General features: G+C 47.0%; 1 protein-coding gene across 1 annotated transcript; it reads right to left on the reverse strand.

The window, feature by feature from the left end:
* Window positions 1-5036: 5036 nt before the first annotated feature.
* Window positions 5037-23150, reverse strand: LOC101938450 (E3 ubiquitin-protein ligase TRIM39-like). The gene is made up of 8 exons (XM_024113471.3): window positions 20745-23150; window positions 16867-16962; window positions 15767-15997; window positions 15416-15438; window positions 13186-13301; window positions 10632-10691; window positions 7917-8045; window positions 5037-6324 (listed from the first exon to the last, which is right to left on the reverse strand). Exons 1-8 carry the CDS (start codon window positions 21159-21161, stop codon window positions 5813-5815), a joined length of 1584 nt encoding a protein of 527 aa, XP_023969239.1. The 5' UTR covers window positions 21162-23150; the 3' UTR covers window positions 5037-5812.
* Between the last annotated feature and the right edge of the window lie 466 nt (window positions 23151-23616).

Consider the following 23616-nt stretch of genomic DNA (forward strand, 5'->3'; position numbering starts at 1 on the left):
GTTGGCTGCTGGCTATTTGCTCACGGAAGAGTCCCTCTCTCACACGTCTGTCTGTGACAGGCTGCCTGCTTTTGAAGAGCAACAGAACAAGCAGCTGAAACTAGCACAAATGATGAACCTTACAGCAATCCAGTAACTTGGGAGCTCTGCTGGTCACCTGGTGCTGATCTTCCTTCTTGTTTCCAGTTGGGAACTTACATTCAAAGGCAACCAACCTATATACAATGTGTTATTCACATTTCTTCTACACATCAGCAATTCCTGTGGTGGCCTCAGGAGTGTTAATGGGAGGGCAGCTGCTTCATGGGACAGTCTTTCTAAGATGGAGACCAATCTGTAAAAACATTTGACCCCTCCCCCTCTTGCTATTAGTGCTCAGAATTAGTTTTCTGGCTGCTCCTTATTGAAATAGCTAGCACGCTGCATCTAGCTGCCAGGGAGCATCAAGCCCTGGGGAAGCTACTTTACTGTGGCCAGTTCACTTTACACAGCTGCAGTAATGTGGCCAATGTGATGAAAGAGCAGTAACATTGAGCCAGTTTCTCAGCTGGTGCAATGACTGTGGTTTCATTTACTTTAATGGATCTAAACTAATTGATAGCTCCTGAAGATTATTCGACATTGGTGAGGCCTCATCTGGAATACTGTGTCCAGTTTTGGGCCCCACACTACAAGAAGGATGTGGAAAAATTGGAAAGAGTCCAGCGGAGGGCAACAAAAATGATTAGGGGTCTGGAGCACATGACTTATGAGGAGAGGCTGAGGGAACTGGGATTGTTTAGTCTCCAGAAGAGAAGAATGAGGGGGGATTTGATAGTAGCCTTCAACTACCTGAAGGGGGGTTCCAAAGAGGATGGAGCTCGGCTGTTCTCAGTGGTGGCAGATGACAGAACAAGGAGCAATGGTCTCAAGTTGCAGTGGGGGAGGTCCAGGTTGGATATCAGGAAAAACTATTTCACTAGGAGGGCGGTGAAACACTGGAATGCGTTACCTAGGGAGGTGGTGGAGTCTCCTTCCTTAGAGGTTTTTAAGGCCCGGCTTGACAAAGCCCTGGCTGGGATGATTTAGCTGGGAATTGGTCCTGCTTTGAGCAGGGGGTTGGACTAGATGACCTCTTGAGGTCCCTTCCAACTCTGATATTCTATGATTCTATGTGGCCTGTTATTATAGCCAGTTACAGAGCAGCCTGTGTAACTACTAGCATCCCTAAGAGCATCTCTAGACAGAGCTTCCTTCCAATCACAGTTGGCTTCCCTTTCTTGGTCCTAGGCAGCCACTCCCCAGATGCTTCCAGGCCTCCTGCAGCTGGGATGGACAAGTGGCCAGAGAGCCTTGCAGACTGGAGTTCTCTGTTTATCCTGGACCTTGTATGGGGGCAGGAGCGCCAGTATTGGCTGCTCTCTGCGGAGTGCCAAGTCTTTGCTAGAAGTGATGATAGTGGCAGAGGAACAGAAGTAGTTGCCAGGCCAAGAAGAGGGACCAGAGGGAGCCAGAGTTTTAAGGAACCTGAGACCAGGTTGGGAGGGGGCAGTTGCAATCATAGGTACAATTCTCACCCTCTTCCCTGTTCTGCTCCTCCATTTTGCCCTTTTTATTTTCTTACATATCCTACAGTGCTACTCGCCACCTTATGCCGCTATGACTTCTGGGTTGGCAGAATGGCTTGTAGCTCATCATGGATGTAGGCTCAACATCTCATGATGCATTGTTTTCTGTCCCAGTATTCCATGGTCTTCCAGCTTCAGTTCATGGCATTTTTCAATGGCCCTTTTTCGCTGTCCACCAGCCATGTGTGTGTGAAAGGATGAAACCCACACTGCTCTCCAGTGATCTGCTAACTATCATTAATACATCACAGATGGCAGTGCAGTTAATCATAAAGTTCCTTACCGAACAGGATTCAGACTTGCCTGACCTGATGGGTGACATGGATAGGGATGAAATACAATTACTTTTGCCATTCACGGAGCAGCTGCACAGGGTGGGCCATCACTTTTGGGCTCGGGAAACAAGCACTGAGTGGTGGGATCACATTGTTATGCAGATCTGGGATGAGGAGCAGTGGCTGCAGAATCTTCATATGAGGAAAGCCACCTTCCTGGAACTGTGTGTGGCGCTCACCCCAGCACAGTAGTGCGAGTACACAAAAATGAGAGCAGTCCTATCAGTGGAAAAGCACATGGTTATTGCGGTGTGGAAGCTGGCAACTCCAGACTGCTACCAGAGGGTCGCTAATCACTTTGAAGTGGGGAAGTCGAATGTTGGGACCGCAGTAACACAAGTGATTAGCGACCCTCTGGTAGCAGTCTGTCTGTCATCAGCACAAACACACACTACAGACAGCCACTTACCCAAAAGGTGCTGTATTTGCTCCTCCTTCACCTGGAGAACTCTCTTGCAAAACTCCCTGTTAGCAGCCCCTGTTAGCAAATGTTCTACTGATGACCAGCAAATACTTGTGTAACCCACTGGCAAAGTGAGTGTCAAGTCCCCCTCTAGTGGCTGGTCTATAAACAGCACAGCAATTATTTCCAGAGCTGAAATGGTGGAGTGTGCATTGGGTATCTGAAAAGACATGATTCAAATTCTGTAGCTGAGCCAGGGAAGGGAACATTATATAGTTCAGTGTGAGTTGTTTCTTTGTTGTATTCTTTAAAAAAAATCTTTGTTTCTGATTTTAATGGTTTGTTTTAGTCACACAATGTGGAAACATCTCAAACAGGCTCAGAGTTTATAAACAATTTTAGCTGTAGTTTATGGGGTGAAATGCAACAATGAACTGCAGCTGTTCCACATCTCAGCAATTCATCACATAAATTGCTTGTTAGTGTCAAACCCTGGCACGTTTGAAAGCTAAGTATAGTGACCAGGAGGGCTCCCTCCAGAGCACACTGACCAGTTCCTGGTTTACATGGTTATATGTAGTATAAACCCAGACAGGCTGAATAGCAACCTGTCATTGTAAAGCCAATACTCTCATCATAGCGACAGGCACAGTCCCCACTAGTGCTGGGGTAACACAACAACATGGAGTACTAAATCCCATGATCCTACCCCCAAAAATATATTAAAATGGAAAATTAAAGTGGAACAAAAAAGAATTAAAAAAATATTTTATTTATAGTAAGTAACTTGGGCTTAAAAGGAGCCAAGAGGGATTTTTAAGAACCAGAAAATTACCACGAATATTGTGAACAGATTTTTAAAGCACTTAAAAGGCTTCCCATGGGATAAATGAGATACAGTCTCACTTGCTGTAATATTTTGTAAATCTCTCTCTCTTGCTCTGTTTCCTTTTCCCTTTCTTTCATTCTATCAATACTTTTATATATCATTTTTTCCAGCACTCATTTCCTATTTCTGTTTATTTCTCTCTTTTTCCCCAACAGTCAGCTCATCGTCTCCAGTTCCCTCCTGTAGCTCCTCCCCACAGCAGCTTCCCCTCCCCAGTGTCTTCAAGGTATCACTCTCCATTCACCATATTGCCATCCCCTTCCCTGAGTATCCCTCTCTCAGGCTTTGACCCAGCAGCCTTTTAGAGTCCTCCACAGCCACAGAGAATAGTGACAAGCAGACTGAGTGACGAGGGCTGCAATGGGATTGGATTGTCTATCCAGATCACTATGCGCTCTCTGTTGTTATGACAAGCACCAGGACCCACTGACAGGTTTCAGAGTGGTAGCCGTGTTAGTCTGTATCAGCAAAAAGAACAAGGAGTACTTGTGGCACCTTAGAGACTAAAAAATGTATTTGGGCATAAGCTTTCATGGGCTAAAACCCACTTCATCAGATACATGCAGTGAAAAATACAGTAGGAAGATATATGTATATATATATATACACACACACACAGAGAACATGAAAAAATGGGGGTTGCCCTACCATCTCTAATGAGAATTGGCACTCTGTAGCAGAGCCGGATGGAAGGGTAGCCCAAGAGGGTAGCAGACCCTTTTCAGAACATAAGAACAGCCACTGGTTCAGACCAATGATCCATCTTGCCCCAGTGCTTCAGAGGGAATGAACAGAACAGGGCACTTTAGTGAGTGTTCCATCCTCTTGTCTGATCCCAGCTTCTGGCGGTCAGAGATTTAGGGACACCAAGAGCATGGGGTTGAGTCCCTGACCAACTTGATTTATAGCCAATGATGGACCTGTCCTCCATGAATTTGTCTAATTCTTATTTGAACCAGTTATGCTTTTGGCCTTCACAATCTCCGCTGGCAATGAGTTCCAAAGATTGACTGTGCAGTGTGTGAAGAAGTATTTCCTTATGTTAGTTTTAAACCTGCTGCCTATTAATTTCACTGGGTAACGCCTAGTTTGTCTGTTAGGTTAAGGGGTAAATAACCCTTCCTTAGTCATTTTCTCCATACAATTCATAATTTTATAGACCTCTATCATATCTCCCCTCAGTTGTCTCTTTTCTAAAATGAACAGTCCCAGTCTTAATCTCTCCTCACATGGAAGCTGTTCCATACCCGTAATTATTTTGGTTTCCCCTTCTCTGTACTTGTTCCAATTTTTTTTTTAGATGAGGGTGACCAGAACTGCATGCAGTATTCAAAGTGTGGGCATACCATTGATTTATATAGTGGAATTATGACATTTTCTGTTTAATTATCTATCCCTTTCCTAATGGTGCCTAATATTCTGTTAAATTTTGTGACTTGCACTGCACTTCGAACAGCTGTTTTCAGAGAACTAGCCACAAGGACTCCTAGATCTCTTTCTTGAGTGGTAACAGCTAATTTAGATCCCATTGTTTGTATATTTTTTGTATTTTTTCCCCAAAACCTCCTCTAGTGACCCCTCAATCTGGGACAGGTCCTCAGATTTGTCACGTAAAAAGAATAGCTGATGTGTGGGAATCTTTCCCACACCTTTGCAGTGTTAACCGGAATTTTATGGCTCACCATAAAGATAATTTAGGTTCTTGTCCCAATTCAGGCTACAGGGATGGAGACCACAGAGAGTTCAATATCATGAGAGGACTCTCGGGGTATGTGGCAAGGACACTTATACTGAGGAGAATACCAACTTGTTAAGATCTTTATTATAAAAGAAAGAAGCATAAATGCTACAAAACACAGAGTCACAAAGAAGTAATACAATTCTATGATCCCTGGTGGTAACATTTCTATTCTAAAAGACTACTAAAGCTAGCATACTCATACCCTTCCCTGAAGACCTAGTAGTATGAGACTGAGGACCAGCCTTGTCTCTGGCATGCCTGAGGAATTGACGGTCCAGGCTTCCCAAGTTGTTAGGGATTAGGTTTGAGTGTTGAGTAGCTAGGATATATTGTGAAACTGAGCCGATAGCTTGATAGGCAATTCTCCCTCAAAAACCCCACATCTCTCCCTACCCCTCAGTGACCCTCTGCTTCTGCTGCAGCTTCAAGGGTTCTTCCCTCACTCCACCCCACTCACCTCCCACAACCCCTGGTGCTGCAGAGATGGAGGGGGAGGAGATGGAATTATGAACCAGAGGGTTGGGTATAGGGGAGTCCTCCAGGGTCATAGAGACTAGCATGACTGCAGCTAGGGAAGCCCATTTTTTTTATTCCCCCCATGTATTAGTGGCACTGTCTGACTGAAGATCCCAAGAGTCCTCCTGGACTATAGAAGATAGTGACAAACAGTCTAAACAGTTCCTTGGACAATGAGATTGGCTTCTCCATCTCGATCACTCGCTTCTTTCTATGGTTTCACAGTCCAGACATGAGACTCCAGGGTCATAAAGACTGGAGTTTCTAAGGCTCGAGAGGCTGATTTCAGGGTCCCCAGTGCAATATTCCACCCCCTGTGTCTCAGGGACACAGTCTGAGCTGGGATCCTGCCCCCACCCAGAGCCAGGGGTAGATTCTCTCCCCAGGGACAGAGGCTGGTGGGAAAGTGAAGATTGGGACCTTGTTATCAGCATCAAAAAATGTCACCTGGCCCCATTCACAGTCCAGACAAATTTGGATCCTCCTGGGCACCTGGCTAAAGGGCAGGGCGGTTGCAGGGGAGGTGAGAGCCTGGAACAGACCCAACCACTGCACAGCCCAGATCCCCACTTCAGGGTTAAAGCTGACTTCTCCCTCCCTCCTCACAGACTCTCTGGCCACTCCCACAGCCCAGAATCCTCTGTCTCCCACCTCCACCTTCCAGCAATGTCTCCCCGAGATGAATCCCTCAGAGCCCAGCACACAAGCCCAAGAGTCAAATCTCTCAGGATTGGTGGTCAGAAGCTGACATGTGTCTCCCCATCTCACACTTTTCCGATCCTCAGACAGGATGAGTCGGGGATGAGCCGTGTCTGGATCCAGAGTCACATTCACTGGGAAGAGAGTCAGAGCGTTAGGAGCAGAGCTCAGCCCTGGGGGAGTCTGGGACCATTTCTCACAATCCCTAACATCCCTGCTTTGGCTGGGACAGTCCTGGATCCCAGGGAACTGCCTGAGCCGAGCTGTCATGGCAGTACCTCAGCCTGTGTAATGTAGGGTGACCAGACAGCAAATGTGAAAAATTGGAACAGGGGGTAGGGAATAATAGGAACCTATATAAGAAAAAGACCCAAAAATCGGGACTGTCCCTATAACATTGGGACATCTGGTCACCCTAGTGTAATGGGATCCACTTCTGTACGTTCTCATTTGGTTATAGAGGCTGCAGCTCCCTACTCCCCAGCGGGGGCTGCTTCATTCCCAACAACAGAGACTTGGCAAGGAAGGTAGCAAAAGCTTGTAATTAGGAGAGTCCTGAGGAGGCAGGTACCAACTTTAAATCCGAGAGGGAGTCTCCTCCCATAAATGCATCCTCCACTTCCAGGCCTGGGAGCAGAGATGAAGATGCAGCACGGGAGAAGAGTCAGTGGTTCAAGGTCAGTGAGCTGGAAGCAGGAGGTGCCATTGGGTGGGGTAGCCCCTTCCCCAGCCCAGAGAGGTGAGAGGGCTGCAGGTGGCAGCACTAGAGAGACACCATCTCCCCAATCCACAAAGCACCTGCAGTGGCAGAGCCCAGCCCTACCCAAAGGACAGGTAGGATGTTGAAGAAGAGCCAGGTGAAATGGGGAAGGGTGTGACAACCAGGAGGCTCTCGCTCCTGACCACCCTGAAGGTAATATTAGAAAGGCTTATCAATGTCAATACAAATTCTCAGGTCACAATTAAGGTGGCTCGAGGGCTGGGCAGTGTGAATGTCTCTGGTTACTGCTGTGCGGGAGAGTTGCTTTCATGGGCATTTTCTGTTAATGGAAGGACAAACTCCCCCAGAGGTCACCCTGGGGGGGTGATCCCAGAGATCATAGAATCATACAATATCAGGGTTGGACGGGACCTCAGAAGTCCAACCCTCTGCTCAAAGCAGGACCAGTTTCCAACTAAATCATCACAGCCAGGGCTTTGTCAAGCCTGACCTTAAAAACCTCTAAGGAAGGAGATTCCACCACCTCCAAAGGTAACCCATTCCAGTGCTTCACCACCCTCCTAGTGAACGTTTTTCCTAATATCCAACCTAAACCTCCCCCACTGCAACTTGAGACCATTACTCCTTGTTCTGTCATCAGGTACCACTGAGAACAGTCTAGATCCATCCTCTTTGGAACCCCCTTTCAGGTAGTTGAAAGCAGCTATCAAATCCCCCCTCATTCTTCTCTTCTGCAGACTAAACAATCCCAGTTCCCTCAGCCTCTTCTCATAAGGCCAAGTCAGAGAACTAGAGGGACTGGATGGAACCCACAGTGCTCAGCCAGTGCATAGGGCTGCCCACCCTGCATGTCCCCTCTTTTGTGCTCCAGAAGGTGAGGACAATCTAGACTTTTGCTTTCCTCAACCAGGAAGGTGCTTCCCACCCACCCTTCACAGCTGGCCCTCTGTAACTCATCATCGCCCCTTGCACCACAAGCCTCCCCTGCCACCTTTGACATGCCACCTGTATTGGCTGCAGGACATCCAGCTGGTCCACCTCTGTACCAGTTCCCGAGAACATCTGTACATGTTCGTGCTCCACACCATCCACTTCCTTGCCTTTGTGCTCCATCCTGACCCCAAGTGGCGGGACCTACAAGAGAGAAAGTGAGGAACCCTGGTGGGCCAGCCTCTACTTCACTTTTGTTCCACAGCCCACTGGGGATATTAGGTGGTGTATCAGCTTGCAGCCCCTCTTCCAGCTCCTCCTGAACCTCTTACTAAGGTTCTGGCTGCAATATTCCCCGCCCCTCCTGATGTATGCACACCTCATTTGTGACTTCAGAAAGTGGCAAAGGCCTCCTTATTAATCTCCTCCTGGTGATGGTCAAGATGGCTACACATCACTGTAGGAGGACAAATCTGTGGGGGGGGGAGAGGCGCTCTGAGACTGTGGGGTCTATATCCATTCCCTTTTTAAATCATGTCTCCAGGCACAGTTCCTCTGGGCAGTGTTCACTGACTCCTTAGTCCACATCTCCTTAGTCCACTCTTTGTCCCATCTTTGAGGAGTGATGGGTGCTGTCTGGGGTTCTCTGCTTGGTGTCCCCTTCTGGCTCCCTCATTATCCTGGTTTCTCTTTCATTGTCCCAAATACTCCATTGTTGCCTGGGCTTCATGGTTTCTCCCCCTTAGTTGAGGGGGCTGGCCTTTAGTTTTGGGTAGGTGTAGATCCACCTTGTCCCAGTACATGCAAATAGCATCTCCCTGCTTTTCCTGCTGGAGCTTCTCCTCTGAGGATTAGAGAGGAAGGTGAGAACCTGAAGTTACAGGGAGGGGAGTTAGAGGAGGGAGGCAATAGATATAAACCTGCAGGAAGCTCTATACAGAGCCTGTCCTTCTCTCCCTGGCATGGGAGAAGAGAAGGGGATGGGTATTGTGGATGATCCACTCAGGCCAGAGAGTGGCCTCTTCCCCAGCCCAGAGAGAAGGGAGGATGTGGCAACATCACAAAGGGACCGTATCTCTAACAGAGGAAAAAGTGAGTAACTCAAACGGGAGATCTCAGCCCAGCCCAGCTGAAGAGAAAGATGGGATGCTGGTGAAGAGCAATCGGAGAGAGCCCCTCACACAGGGGAAAGAAAAGAAATGTGGCAATCCTTTGAATTTAATATTTAAAGGGCTTAGACATGTATGGAAATGCCAGGGTCAGCATTAATGACATTTCTGTGTTGGTGAGTGAGAGTTTATCTACACAGCAATTTAAGCCTGGGTCTGAGCCTGGGCTCAAGCCAAACCCCCATTCCATCCAGACTGCAAATATGCTAATCTAGGGCTCTGATCCAGAGTCCCAGGACCCTGCAGGTCTGGAGGGTCAGAACCCATGTTAAACTGGGACCTAGGGTCCAAGCCCTATTGGTTTCCTATATGCATGCATCTGTGGCTTGACTTGGGTCCTGGAAGTCTTCTGGGTGTATCCTACACTTCCTGGAGGAAGAGGAGTAGTGTTGCAGGCAGCCAGCATAGCATGCCAGACACAGCATTATTACCTGGCTGAGAGGTCCCCCTTCCTGCTCCTCCCATGGTGGTGGTGGAAGCTCCTTCTCACTGCTGCATGGAGTTTGCTTGGAGCAGGGAGCAAAGTTAGCAGGTGGGTCATCCTTCCCCCAGCCATACTGAGCGGAGAGCTCTGCCCCTCCTTCTCCCTGCAGGTCAGCTGCTATGGTCCCTGCTCTGCTCACTGGCCCTTACTCCAGGCCCCCCTGCAGCTGCAGGTTCAGGGTCACCTGGGCAGCATGCACTGTTAGGGTGATCAGTGGGAGCCAGTACCACAAATTCTCCTCAGTGGTGATAGCAGGGATAAGGGATCCCCAAGGGTTGCTGGAACAAACTGCACCCCAAGCCCTGGGCATGTATTTTACCACTTTGCAGCAAGCAGCAGCCAGATTTGCGTGTGTGAGTGTTTTCCCTCTGATATCTTCATTTTATATCAAACTTCCAAATAAACTGAAAAAAATCAATAAAGCAAGCAAACCCTCCCCACACACCTTCATTGGTCTTCCTATTTGAAAAATTAAGAATTACAAAGTTTCATTGTAATAGTTTGACACCCTGGAGACTGATGTCCTAATTATCCTTAGAACAGGCACAGAGGCATTTTTCTGCCAATGTGACTGAGCCTAGAGCTGGAGAACCCAATTATCCAATTAGATGGTAATTCAGTATAACGCCTTCTCAAATGGAGACAGCCGCCAAATGAGCTAATTATGCAGTGTATGTAGTCATGTGCTCCTTATAGGCACCTGAGTCCCATCAATAGCACCACCACAGTTAGGAAACAGGGTAGGCAGTAGAGTTTTCCCACAGTGCAGACAATTCTTAACTTAGAGTTAAAATGCAATGTTGATGCTCAAGCCCAGGATTCCCTGACAAGAGGTTAGCTGACTCAACTCCCCTACGCTTACATTACTGTGTAGGCATAGCCTCAGAGTGTTTGTTGGTCAGTGAGAGTGTTTCTGTTCATTAGTGGGTGCAGGGACTCAACACTAAAGATGGTATCAGGATTGTTTGTGTGATTTCAGCTTAGGATCTCTTAGTATTTTATGTTTTTAATTTTATTTTTAGGGGGGTGTTTCATGGTCAGTATTGGTTTGGTTTGTACATTTATCTACAAGTTCATGAAAATGTTTTCATGGGATTTTTCTCTTTATTTAATGATAATCTCCACCTGAAGTCTCACCTGGTCTGTGTGATCCTAAGGATTTCCCTCTTATTGTCTCCAGTTCAGATTGCAGAGTGTCTGGAGGGGGAAAGGATAAGATCGATGCTATTTCATGCTGTCATATTTGTGACATCCTCACTCTTAATTGACATAATTGTATTTTAATTATGAGAGAAAAACAGTTGAAGAGAGACAGAAACACACCCAGATTTTTAACAAAGGCTAATATGAATCATCCTATTTTCTCTTTCATTCAAGCATCTCAAATCAACAGAACCAATATCCATTAAGCCTCAGAACCACCCAAAGAGACACTATGTGGAAGACAGATTTCCTGTTCCTTCATCCTCCAGACCCAACTGGTTTCTCATTCTCCTTTTGCATTTTGTCATAAACTAGGCCAGATTCTGCAAAGATTCTAGCATTAATGTAACTTTACAAATATTGGTCTCTTTCACATCAATGGGATGCTGAGGCTTTTCAGGATGAGGAGCATGAATTGTGAGCTCTTTGGGTCTATGTATGGAGCTCAGCACAATGGGGCTTTCATTCTGCATAGACTGAAACACGAATAATATTAAAGTTATTTCATAGATGTGGAAACTGAGTCAGGGAGAGAATTGGCTCAATGGGCTTCATTCACCCCTGCATTGGTAAAGGGATGGAGGAAACAGTTTGTAGTTCTCCTATTCAGTAGCTGCTGGAGCCAGTGCAGACATTGGCACAGGCTGCGAAAGTCCGGAGGTCCAGCCTGAGTTGCACCTCTGGTCCAGAGGCAGTGTCAAAGGCACAGCTTTACCTGGGTCACACCCCATTATTCCTGCTCCATCCCTTCCTGCTCTGCCCAGCCCTCAACAACTCCACTCTATTCCCTGCTCTCCCAGGAACGCTCCTAGTGCCTGCAGCTGCTGTGAAGGAGCTGGAGACACAAGAGGCTCCTGTGCTGGGGGGATTCCCCTGGGTTTACACCTTCACTACAGCCCGTTTGGCCCACACAAGCTGCCATATGGGGCCAGAGCACAATGGTGAGCTGGGTCCACATTTAAAAAGTGGCCTTAAATTGAGGGTTTAAATTTTGGGTGCCAATCTTTAGGCCTTGTCTACATAGTTTTGTCGGCAAAACGCAGCTTTCATTGACAAAACAGTGAAGGTGTACACACTACAATGCTCCTCTTGCTGACAAAACTCTCCTGCTTTCCTGACCAAATAAAACCACCTCAATGAGAGGCATAGAGATTTTTGCAGCAAAGTTAGATCAACAAAGTGTCAGTGTAGACACCGTGTTTGTTACGTTGCTGTAACTGGCCTCCGGAAGGTATCTCACAATGCCCACCATGACCGCTGTGCTCACTGTTTTGAACTCTGCTGCCATTCATCTAGCTATGTAGACATGTGTCCCTCCCCTTTCAAAGCTCCAGAAAGTCCCCAATGCACAATTTGTCTCTCTTTCTCACATACACACTACACACACACAGTTTCTCACACACACACCCAACACACTCTCTCTCTCTCTCTCACACACACACACTGTCACACATGCTTCCCCCACACAAACACACACTTCTGTGGACTTCTTGTATTACTGTTCAACAGTGTTAGTTTGGTCATATTATCAAGCGTTACTTTAAAAAGTGATTTAAGATGTGTAACTTTTCAGGCACACACAGAAATCATTACAAGGTTCATAGCACGGTGCAAACAAACAATGCCAGGTTCAGCACACTACAGCAACACACATTACTGTGGCTCAGTGTTAAAATGCTCCTTCAAGGCATCCTCCAGCCGAATAGCCCCTCCATTGGGCTCCTCCTATAGCCTTGTATTCAATACAAGCACAATACTGACCAGCAGTGTAGGATCCAAGCTTTCTGACAGAGATGGCTGGGGTGAAGGTTGCCAGGGCAGTTGAAAAATGGCAATATGGTAGGATGCCCATGGAACAATGAGATTGAGAAACCTTCATCATGTGACTCTGTACCTGCCCCCATGAGGCATTGCAAACCCTTCACAGAGCACCTTGTGGCCAGTTGCACAGTGGGATAGCTACCCAGAGTGCACTGCTCTCTGTGTCAATACAAAGCTGCTATTGTGGATGCACTCTGCCGACACAAGGAGCACAGTGTGGACATGCAATAGTAGTTTAATTATAGCAGTGGCTGTTTGTTGGTGTAACTTGCATTGACAAAAGTCTGTAGTGTAGTCAAGGCCTTAGGCACCTGGGGCCTGGAGCTCCTTGGTAATGGCCACCTGCAGAGCCTACTGACTCCAGCTGCATGTGGGACTGCTAAACAGCTTTGGAGTATGTGCCCTGTAGTTCTGTAGTTGGGAGAGAGAAACTGAGGTACCCCCAATTTTGTATATTTTTACCTTAATGATTGTACCAAAGTTTACAGAGTGAAACTATTTGAGAGATCCTAGCACCTGGGCCCTTACTTCATCGCTCAGTTAGTCTGCTTTCCACTTGTTATTAAATAGGTACATAATCTAATTATGAACCAGTTGGCCAGAGCCCATCTCCACCCACAGTCCCAGAGACACACCCTGGTTTCCTTTCCTAGATCCTTCTCAGTACCTTTGAACTTCCACAGAATCTCCATTTGAGCAATATTTCTCTGGGATAAATCACTGAGTCTCTTTTCCAGCTCAGGAGAAATCTCCACTGGCTGCAGGAATTTCCCCTTCTCACACCTGGAGAGAGAGAATTTCATGGTATTATATTTCTTTTAGTGACTCATTATAATTCCTTGCTAGTGGAAGTTGCTGCTCTTATGGGCCTGGAGTTAGAATTCCTCCACTTCTCCCAGCCTCAGAGCAGGCACAGACTGGCCATGGCAGTGCAACCTTCCACCAAAGGCCCCATTAACATTCTTCATGTCTGGCCTGGACAGAGCAGATCTGCGCATCAAAGAGGAATCACGTCTTCATGACCAAGTCACTCCTTCACCTCCATGCACTAATACTGGTATGATCCCATATTTCGTGTGCACAGGGTTATCGGATTGTTCTTTCAGGAACTAGATTGAAACCTCAGTGTCCCCCGACCCCCCAGCTCCTTGCACACAAGTCTCCAAACAGTCCTGAGATGGTAAAGACTCTTTATTCCTGCTGTCCAGGGCATGATTGTAACCACTGCCTTGAGGTGAAAGGGCCATATTGTATCTCAGGATTCTGAGGGAGCCAGTTCCCCAGGGATGTAACATCTCTACGAAATACTATAGGCCAATCTTTCCCACTGAATAGATAATTCAAGAGTCCTGTGTAAAAGGGTGAGGATTAAATGCATAAATGGGAATTATATTCAGAATATGACCCTGCCCCATATATTTTGCTTCAGCGCCCTGGGGAACTATAGTAAAGAACAGAATTATCAGATGCATAAATCAACATGATTTGTTGGGGAAGAGTCAACATGGTTTTTGTAAAGGGAAATCATGCCTCACCAATCTGCTAACATTCTTTGAGGGGGTCAACAAGCATGTGGACAAGGGGGATCCAGTGAACTTAGATTTTCAGAAAGCCTTTGACAAGATCCCTCACTAAAGGCTCTTAAGGAAAGTAAGCTGTCATGGGATAAGACGGAAGGTCCTCTCATGGATCTGTAACTGGTTAAAAGATAGGAAATAAAGGGTAGGAACAAATTATCAGTTTTCAGAATGGAGAGAGATAAATAGTGGTGTTCCCCAGGGGTCTGTACTGGGACCAGTCCTATTCAACATATACAAAAATGATCTGGAAAAAAGGATAAACAGTGAGGTGGCAAAATTTGCAGATAATGCAAAACTACTCAAGATAGTTAAGTACAAAGCAGACTGCGAAGAGTTACAAAAGGATCTCACAAAACTGGGTGACTGGACAAAAAATTTGGTAGATGAAATTCAATATTGATAAGTGTAGAGTAATACATATTGGAAAACATAATCCCATCTATACTTATAAAATGATGGGGTCTAAATTAGCTGCTACCACTCAAGAAAGAGATCTTGAAGTCATTGTGAATAGTTCTCTGAAAATATCCACTCAATTTGCAGCAACAGTCAAAAAAACTATGTTGGGAATCATTAAGAAAGAGATAGATAATACAACAGAAAATATCATATTGCCTCTATTTAAATCCATGGCACGCCCACATCTTGAATATTGCATGCAGACCTGGTCACCCCATCTCAAAAAAGGTTCAGAAAAGCACTACAAAAATGATTCTGGTTATGGAACAGCTTCCATATGAGGAGAGATTAATAAGACTGGGACATTTCAGCTTAGAAAACAGACGGCTAAGAGGGGGCTATGATAGAGGTCTATAAAATCATGACTGGTGTGGAGAGAGTAAATAAGGAAGGTTATTTACTCCTTCTCATAACACAAGAAGTAGGGGGTCACCAAATGAAATTAATAGACAGCAGTTTTAAAACAAACAAAAGGAAGTATTTCTTCACACAATGCACAGTCAACCTGTGGAACTCTTTGCCAGAGGGTGTTGTGAAGGTCAAGACGCAAACAGGGTTGAAAAAAGAACTAGATAAGTTCGTGGAGCATAGATCCATCAATGGCTATTAGCCAGGATGGTATCCCTAGCCTGTGTTTGGCAGATGCTGGGAATGGGTGACAGGAGATGGATCACTTGATGATAACCTGTTCTGTTCATTCCCTCTGGGGCACTTGGCATTGGCCACTGTTCAAAGACAAGATACTGGTCTGACCCAGGATGGCCATTCTTATATTTTTATGAAATGTAGAGTCAATACACTCTCCAAGCCCTTCACAGCATCGTGAAGAATGAGGGGAAGCGAAATAGAGCCACATACCTGCTCAAGCTGCTTCTGACATCCTAGAGGAGAAAGAGACAGAAAAACAATCTTAGTCCCAAATACTGCCCACTGGGGATCCCAGAGAAGGGATTTTGTGGATATGGGGAAAAGAGGCCCTGCCTTGGCCCTAGGGACATGGATTTGCTGAGCTAATATAATACAATATAATATAATTAACAATGTAATATAAATGATTCTGTAATTCTTCAAAGCGAAACAATAATTCACATTTCAGCAACGCATACATTGAATTACACTGTGGTCTCTGACTGCTGGTCTCCAGTGCCCTGGCATTGGAGCTATCCTGTCCCTGTGTTTGGATCAGGGATGTTGCTAACTCAGTCTCACCTGCAGGAATTCACTGGCTGGCTTCTGACACTTCTCCTCCAGCTCACTGATCAGGTCGCTGAGACGGGAAATCTCCTCCGACATTTTAGTGACATTGTCATTCTGTATCTTCACAATCTCCTTTTCCAGTTTTTCCAGCTGGGCCAGCAGGAGTCGCTCTTCTTCCTCTAGAAACTGCCGCAGTTGCTGAAATTCAGATACAACCTTCTGCCTCTTGTTTTGTGTCTGTATCTATTTTTTTAAAAAGAAAGGACAGGTAAGAGTTAGAGAAAGAGTCTAGGGTCCGTTCATGGAGTGCTGACTGTACAGGAGAGAGAATTTGTTTGAAAACTCTATGATGTCTAACACATGATTATGCCCTGTGGTTACTAGGGAGAGGATTTTCTAACACTTTCCCATTTGTCCCTAACATTTTTTCATGGGCTGTTTCTACGTCTGACATGGTCAGCACACTATGTTATCAGAGGCCTGTGACAAGCCAGACCCAGAGGAGCAGCTGGCAGGACTGAGCACTACATTAACAGAGATGTGAGGGGAGAAAAATAATTAACAATGCAAGAAATGCCTGCAGACTCAGGCAGACAGCACTGCACAGGATATAGCCTGCTCACCTTGGGAGGAGTTTTGTGAAAGACACAAGGGCTAGAAATTAACTCGTTAATTGGAATGGAAGCTTAGATTCTACAGAATATGATGTGGCCCTGCTCCTGAGAGAGGGTTTTTCAGGGCTGGTGTGTGTATGTGTGCAAAGACACAGGATTCTAACACAGACATCCATGCTTATGAAGAAATACAAAGCCCACATTCCCTAAGGTCACAGAGGAAGCAGCCTACAAACAGATGTCCCACGAGGTGCAGCCAAAAAGAGGAGCCAAGGGGCCTGGCCCATCCATTTTTCACCACAGGCCCAGCCCTCTGCCCCTTCTCTTCTCCCCGAGGTCCAGCCCGCACAGACAGGCTGGAAGCTGGAGCCCAGCCTGTGTAAAAGAGGCACAGGGAGCCATGGGCCCTCCACCTGTCTGGATGGTGGGTCACGAAACCAGCCTCCAAACTGATGGCCCACTGCAAGTCCCTGCAAGTTAATAACAACAGACACCTACCAGATACTCCAGGCTTTTCCCCTCTCCGGTCACGTTAAATCTCAGAAGCTTTTCTCTCTCTTCCCTCAGAATCTCCAAATGGGCCTGAATCTTTTCCTGAAGAAACAGAAATGATTTTCCAGATAATTTTCATTATGTTAGCAACAAGAAGAAAGTCAAGGAAAGTGTGGGCCCCTTACTGAATGAGGGAGGCAACCTAGTGACAGAGGATGTGGAAAAAGCTAATGTACTCCATGATTTTTTTGCCTCTATCTTCACGAACAAGGTCAGCTCCCAGACTGCTGAACTGGGCAGCACAGTATGGGAAGAAGATGACCAGCCCTCTGTGGAGAAAGAAGTGGTTCGGGACTATTTAGAAAAACTGGATGAGCACAAGTCCATGGGGCCGGATGCGCTGCATCCGAGGGTGCTAAAGGAGTTGGCGGATGTGATTGCAGAGCCATTGGCTATTATCTTTGAAAACTCATGGCGATGGGGGGAGGTCCCGGATGACTGAAAAAGGTTAATGTAATGCCCATCTTTAAAAAAGGGAAAAGGAGGATCTGGGGAACTACAGGCCAGTCAGCCTCACCTCAGTCCCTGGAAAAATCATGGAGCAGGTCCTCAAGGAAACAATTCTGAAGCACTTAGAGGAGAGGAAAGTGATCAGGAACAGTCAGCATGGATTCACCAAGGGCAAGTCATGCCTGACTAACCTAATTGCCTTCTATGAGGAGATAACTGGCTCTGTGGATGAGGGGAAAGCAGTGGATGTGTTATTCCTTGACTTTAGCAAAGCTTTTGATACGGTCTCCCACAGTATTCTTGCCAGCAAGTTAAAGAAGTATGGGCTGGATGAATGGACTATAAGGTGGATAGAAAGCCGGCTAGATCGTCGGGCTCAACGGGTAGTGATCAACGGCTCCATGTCTAGTTGGCAGCCGGTTTCAAGTGGAGTGCCCCAGGGGTCGGTCCTGGGGCCGGTTTTGTTCAATATCTTCATTAATGATCTGGAGGATGGCGTGGACTGAACTCTCAGCAAGTTTGCAGATGACACTAAACTGGGAGGAGTGGTAGATACGCTGGAGGGTAGGGATAGGATACAGAGGGACCTAGACAAATTAGAGGATTGGGCCATGTCATAACTATAAAGGGAACGGTAACAGCTGTCCTGTGTACAGTACTATAAAATCCCTCCTGGCCAGAGACTCCAAAATCCTTTTCCCTGTAAAGGGTTAAGACGCTCAGGTAACCTGGCTGGCATCTGACCTAAAGGACCAATAAGGGGACAAGATACTTTCAAATCTTGGGGGGGGGGAAGGTTTTTGTTTGTGTTCTTTGTTTGAGAGTGTGTTCGTTCTCGGGACTGAGAGGGACCAGACATCAATCCAGGTTCTCCACATCTTTCTAAACAAGTCTCTCCTATTTCAAACTTGTAAGTAAATAGCCAGGCAAGGCGTGTTAGTTTTCCTTTGTTTTCTCAAATTGTAAATGTACCTTTTACTAGAGTGTTTATCTTTGTTTGCTGTACTTTGAACCTAAGACTAGAGGGGAGTCCTCTGAGCTCTTTAAGTTTGATTACCCTGTAAGGTTAATTTCCATACTGATTTTACAGAGATGATTTTTACCTTTTTCTTTAATTAAAAGCTTTCTTTTTAGAACCTGATTGATTTTTCCTTGTTTTAAGATCCAAGGGGTTTGGATCTTGATTCACCAGGAGTTGGTGGGAGGAAGGAGGGGGGATGGTTAATTTCTCCTTGTTTTAAAATCCAAGGGGTTTGGATCTGTATTCACCAGGGAATTGGTGAAGGTTTTTCAAGGCTTCCCAGGAAGGGAATCCATTGAAATGGTGGCAGCGGAACCAGAGCTAAGCTGGTAGTTAAGCTTAGAAGTTTTCATGCAGGCCCCTACATTTGTACCCTAAAGTTCAAAGTGGGGATACAGCCTTGACAGGCCAAAAGAAATCTGATGAGGTTTAACAAGGACAAGTGCAGAGTCCTGCATTTAGGACGGAAGAATCCCATGCACTGTTACAGACTAGGGACCGAATGGCTAGGAAGCAGTTCTGCAGAGAAGGACCTAGGGGTTACAGTGGACGAGAAGCTGGATATGAGTCAACAGTGTGCCCTTGTTGCCAAGAAGGTTAACGGCATTTTGGGCTGTATAAGTAGGGGCATTGCCAGCAGATTGAGGGATGTGATGATTCCCCTCTATTCAACATTGGTGAGGCCTCATCTGGAGTACTGTGTCCAGTTTTGGGCCCCACACTACAAGAAGGATGTGGAAAAATTGGAAAGAGTCCAGCGGAGGGCAACAAGAATGATTAGGGGGCTGGAGCACATGACTTATGAGGAGAGGCTAAGGGAACTGGGATTCTTTAGTCTGCAGAAGAGAAGAATGAGGGGGGATTTGACAGCTGCTTTCAACTACCTGAAAGGGGGTTCCAAAGAGGATGGATCTAGACTGTTCTCAGTGGTACCTGATGACAGAACAAGGAGTAATGGTCTCAAGTTGCAGTTGGGGAGGTTTAGGTTGGATATTAAGAAAAACTTTTTCACTAGGAGGGTGGTGAAGCACTGGAATGGGTTACCTAGGGAGGTGGTGGAATCTTCTTCCTTAGAGGTTTTTAAGGTCAGGCTTGACAAAGCCCTGGCTGGGATGATTTAGTTGGGAATTGGTCCTGCTTTGAGCAGGGGGTTGGACTAGATGACCTCCTGAGGTCCCTTCCAACCCTGAGATTCTATGATTCTATGATTTGGGAGGTTTCATTTTGAGAGTGTTTGCGGGGGAGGGGCGTGTTTTTCCATGTCAGATCCAAGACTCTGTAGGTGACTGTCAACCCTGCTAGGTTTATGACATCAAGGACACCAAGGAAATGAAACCTCATTAACAGAGACAGGGAGTGTTTTATATTCAGACTGTTTTGAATTATTTGTCCTTTTTCTCCATAGAGTTAAACCAGCAAGAAACTGGAGTCACATGTTTTTGAGAAGGTTTAACTCACAAAATGATACAAACCCTGTTTTTAAGAAGGTTTAACTCACACAATGATACAAACCCCAGATGTTGTATGCACTGTTGTATATGTGTTGGTCCCCGGATATTAGGTGTTAATGGGCCACGGTGGGGAACAAATAAATCTATTTTTGAGAAGTTTTAGCTTACTTTGTGATACAAACCACAGGACCATTGAACTTCAGCCCTGAACCTCTGGGGAGCATACTGGTTGGGCAGAACTTGCTTAAGCACTAAAGCAAACCCCACTAGAGGTGCTGATCTGTGTTAAGAACGGCTGGAGTTTGACTTAGTGCTGTTCTTAACACTTTGAGTGGCAATGCCCTCTGTATATGTACCCCAGAGTCCCTGGAAAAGTGCCCAGAAGCAGTGGATTCTGGGAGATTTCAAAAGACTGCAGTGTAGGACTAATGGAACCACTCTGGCTGGTCCTTGCCCACATACACAATAAAACAGTTCAGACTGGCACAGGACAGTTCCTCCAAGGTTAGTTTTGCTGCTATCCAGTCTAATCCCAATGGTGTTTAGCATGGACCTGTGCTGTCTGGAGCCCTTTTGTGTGTGGACTCAGGGTGCTCAGGGTCCACATAGTTTAGCACAGTGACCTCCTCTAGTGCAGGCTGGCATCTGATTTTAACCCCTCATGGAGCAAAACAGGAATTCAGAATCCCAGTGAGAAACCTCATCTCTCTGCTGGGCCTGAGGCCTTTATCAAGGAGTTGCTATATAATTTTTCATACATTTTTTCTTTACAGAGCTGAATGATGCAGATACTCTCTCTCTCCTACAGCTATTGATGTATGTGTGATTGTCACTTGGGATTAAATGAACCTGTAACTAAAATTCAAAGTTATTTCTCATTAGGCAGGAGAGAAGTTCCCTACCTTGTACTCCTGGGCAGCCTCCTCTATGGGAACCACAGTGTGAGCTCTGTGCGTCCGGGATCTGTCACACACCACACAGATAGGGGTTTGGTCCTCTTCACAGAACAGTTTGAGAGGCTCCTGGTGCTCATCACACACACTCTCTCCTCCTGACCCTGTTCCTGCCTGGAAACTCAGCCGTTTGGCTATTTCTACAACATTTGCCAGCTGCCTGTTTGGCCTGAGGTTTCTCTGCTGAGCAGTTTCTCTGCACTGAGGGCAGGATACTTCTGTCTCAGGTCCCTCCCAGCACAGGCTGATGCAGGCTCGGCAGAAATTGTGCCCACAGTCTGTAATCACTGGGTCTTGAAAATATTCCAGACAGATGGGACAACTAGCTTCATCCTGGAGACTTTCCACGGGGTTCTCTGCGGCCATGGCTCCCTCTGGACAGTGTAAATGTAAGTTTCACTTTCCTAAGCTCAGAAATATGCCCCTCCTGCAACAACAACAACTGGGCGTTTCCCTACCTGGCACTGATTCATGCTGTTTGCTGAGCTGGAAGGTGCCAGTTGATAACATTATAGCCCCAAAGTAAGGTGACCAGCTGTCCCGATTTTATAGGGACAGTCCCGATTTTTGGGTCTTTTTCTTATATAGCTCCTATTACACCCCACCCCCGTCCCGATTTTTCACACTTGCTGTCTTGTCACCCTACCCCAAAGGCTTTTCTGAAAAATGAACCACTAGGGGTCTGGTGCTGCAACCAGCCCCCTGTGTGGTGTGAAAGGTCACTGGGGCTTCACAAAGACACCAATGTCCACCTGTGATGGTGAACTTGCAGAAGCAGGGTCTGTGTGTTTAAGGAAGGAAATTATTAAATTCACAGGCTAAAAACTTGGTTAAGTTGGAGTGTTTCCAAGGACTGATTCTCATTCATACTAAGACTGTTCTTGTTCGGTGTAAAAGGGCCTTGCAGTGTTGCCAACCCTCACAATTTTTTCATGAGTTTCATGACAGTTGATGTGTTTGTTAGAGCCCCAGCTCCTGGAAGCTTGTGATTAGGTGAGACTCTAGCAACTTCTATCTAAGCAGAGCCCTTATGCCTACAGTCCTCCTAATGTACAAGAAATTTTTAACATACTGTTATTCCTCCAGCAACCTGGGCCCTGGCCGTGTTCCAGGCATAAGCAATTTTTGCTCAGGTCAGAATTCAGAATTTGCTTTACAATGAGAGTAAGATGAACACACTGAGTGTTGTGTGTAGAATGCTTTCTGTCGAAGGCACTTACCTGGGATGGGGCAGTGTCCTATTGCCAATGAATGATTTTAGGAGTATGTAGCCAGGAATGGGGTAGGTATTCTCTTTAAATCTATATTTCTTTGTATGAAGGAGAAGAGAAAGTGTCGCCTGGCACATCAGGGGTTAAAGAAAATCTGTGGGTTCAGCTAGCCCCGCCCTGCTATACTTGCAGCCAATGCCAGACCTGGAGGGAGGAGAAAAGAAGGGAGCTAGCCTCAGTCAGAGGCTGACTAGTGAGGGAGCAGGCGCTCCCTATTTGTCTGCCTGAAGGGATGGAGTAGCAACTTGCCAGCCAACACAGCAACTGGAGGCAAGTAAGTAAGCTAGCTTTCCCCCTGCCAGGAGGTGGCCCTGCCCCCTGCCAAGGGGAGCCTGCAGATAAGCTCCAACTGTGGGACAACTGGACTAGTGGGGCTGTGCCCCAAACGAAAGAGACTTTAGTAAGAAGCAGCCCAGGGAAACTGGTTTTGAAGCCCCCCTTCCCCTGGCAGGGAGGGAGACTCATCTCCCCTGTTTAGGGGTTGAACCACACAGGGCCCTGGGATGGGACCTGATGGAGAGGGAGGGCCCAAATTCCCCTACACCCTCTTGGAGCCACGAGCTAGCCACTAGGCCATCTGGCCACTGAAGGCTCTATCACACCTTCCTTTTAAAGATTGGGGCTGTGGTGGGAAACTGCACATGAGTAACCTTATCTGCCTTTTACCTAGGATTTGTTTCTTTATATACATTATACATGACTAAAATTTCACTCACTAATTTCACCCAGATGGGGGCGAGGGGAACAACCTCTACCAGCTGTTTGGTGACATTTAGTGCTTTCCAGGGGGGAGGAGTGGGGACGTGGCACGCTCAGGGGAGGAGGCAGAGAAGAGGCGGGATTGGGCAGGGATTTGGGGAAGGGGTTGGAATTAGGGTTACCATACGTCCGGTTTTTTGGTAATCAAACCTCCGTCCAGGGGGAATTGCCAAAAAGCCGAACATGTCCGGGAAAAATACCGGCCGGGCACTTCCCCTCCCGGGCTCCAGCTGCTCTGCTCCGGCGGTGCAGGGCCCGGAGGCAAGGGGGCTGCCCGCAGCCGGAGCGCTCGGGCAGCTCAGCTCTTTAACAGAGCCGAAGAGTCAGGGGAGGAGCACAGCAGCCGGAGCCTGGCAGGGGAAGTGCCCGGCCGGGGGCGCAGGGGCCGGAGGCAGGGGGGCTGCCCGAAGCCCGAGCGCTACCGGTTTCATGGTTTGCCGGGCAACCTCCAGACCTTGCGCCCCCGGCTTGGCGCTTCCCCTCCTGGGCTCCAGCTGCACTGGGGAAGCGCTGGCCGAGGGCGCAGGGTCTGGAGGCTGCCCGGCAAACCGTGAAGCCGGTAGCAATCGGGCAGCCCTTTTCACGTGGCTGGGAAGGGGGAGGGGAAGTTAGGGCGGGGACTTTGGGGAATGGGTGGAGTTAGGGCGGGGAAGGGGTGGAGTTGGGGTGGGGCCGGGGTTGGGAAAGGGGCGGGCCAGGACCCGTGGAGTGTCCTCTTTTTTTTATTTTTTAAATATGGTAACCCTAGTTGGAATAGGGGCGGAGAGGGGGTGGAGTTGGGGTGGGGACTT

This window comes from Chrysemys picta, chromosome 12 (assembly GCF_011386835.1).
Source record: "Chrysemys picta bellii isolate R12L10 chromosome 12, ASM1138683v2, whole genome shotgun sequence".
Lineage (NCBI taxonomy): Eukaryota > Metazoa > Chordata > Testudines > Emydidae > Chrysemys > Chrysemys picta.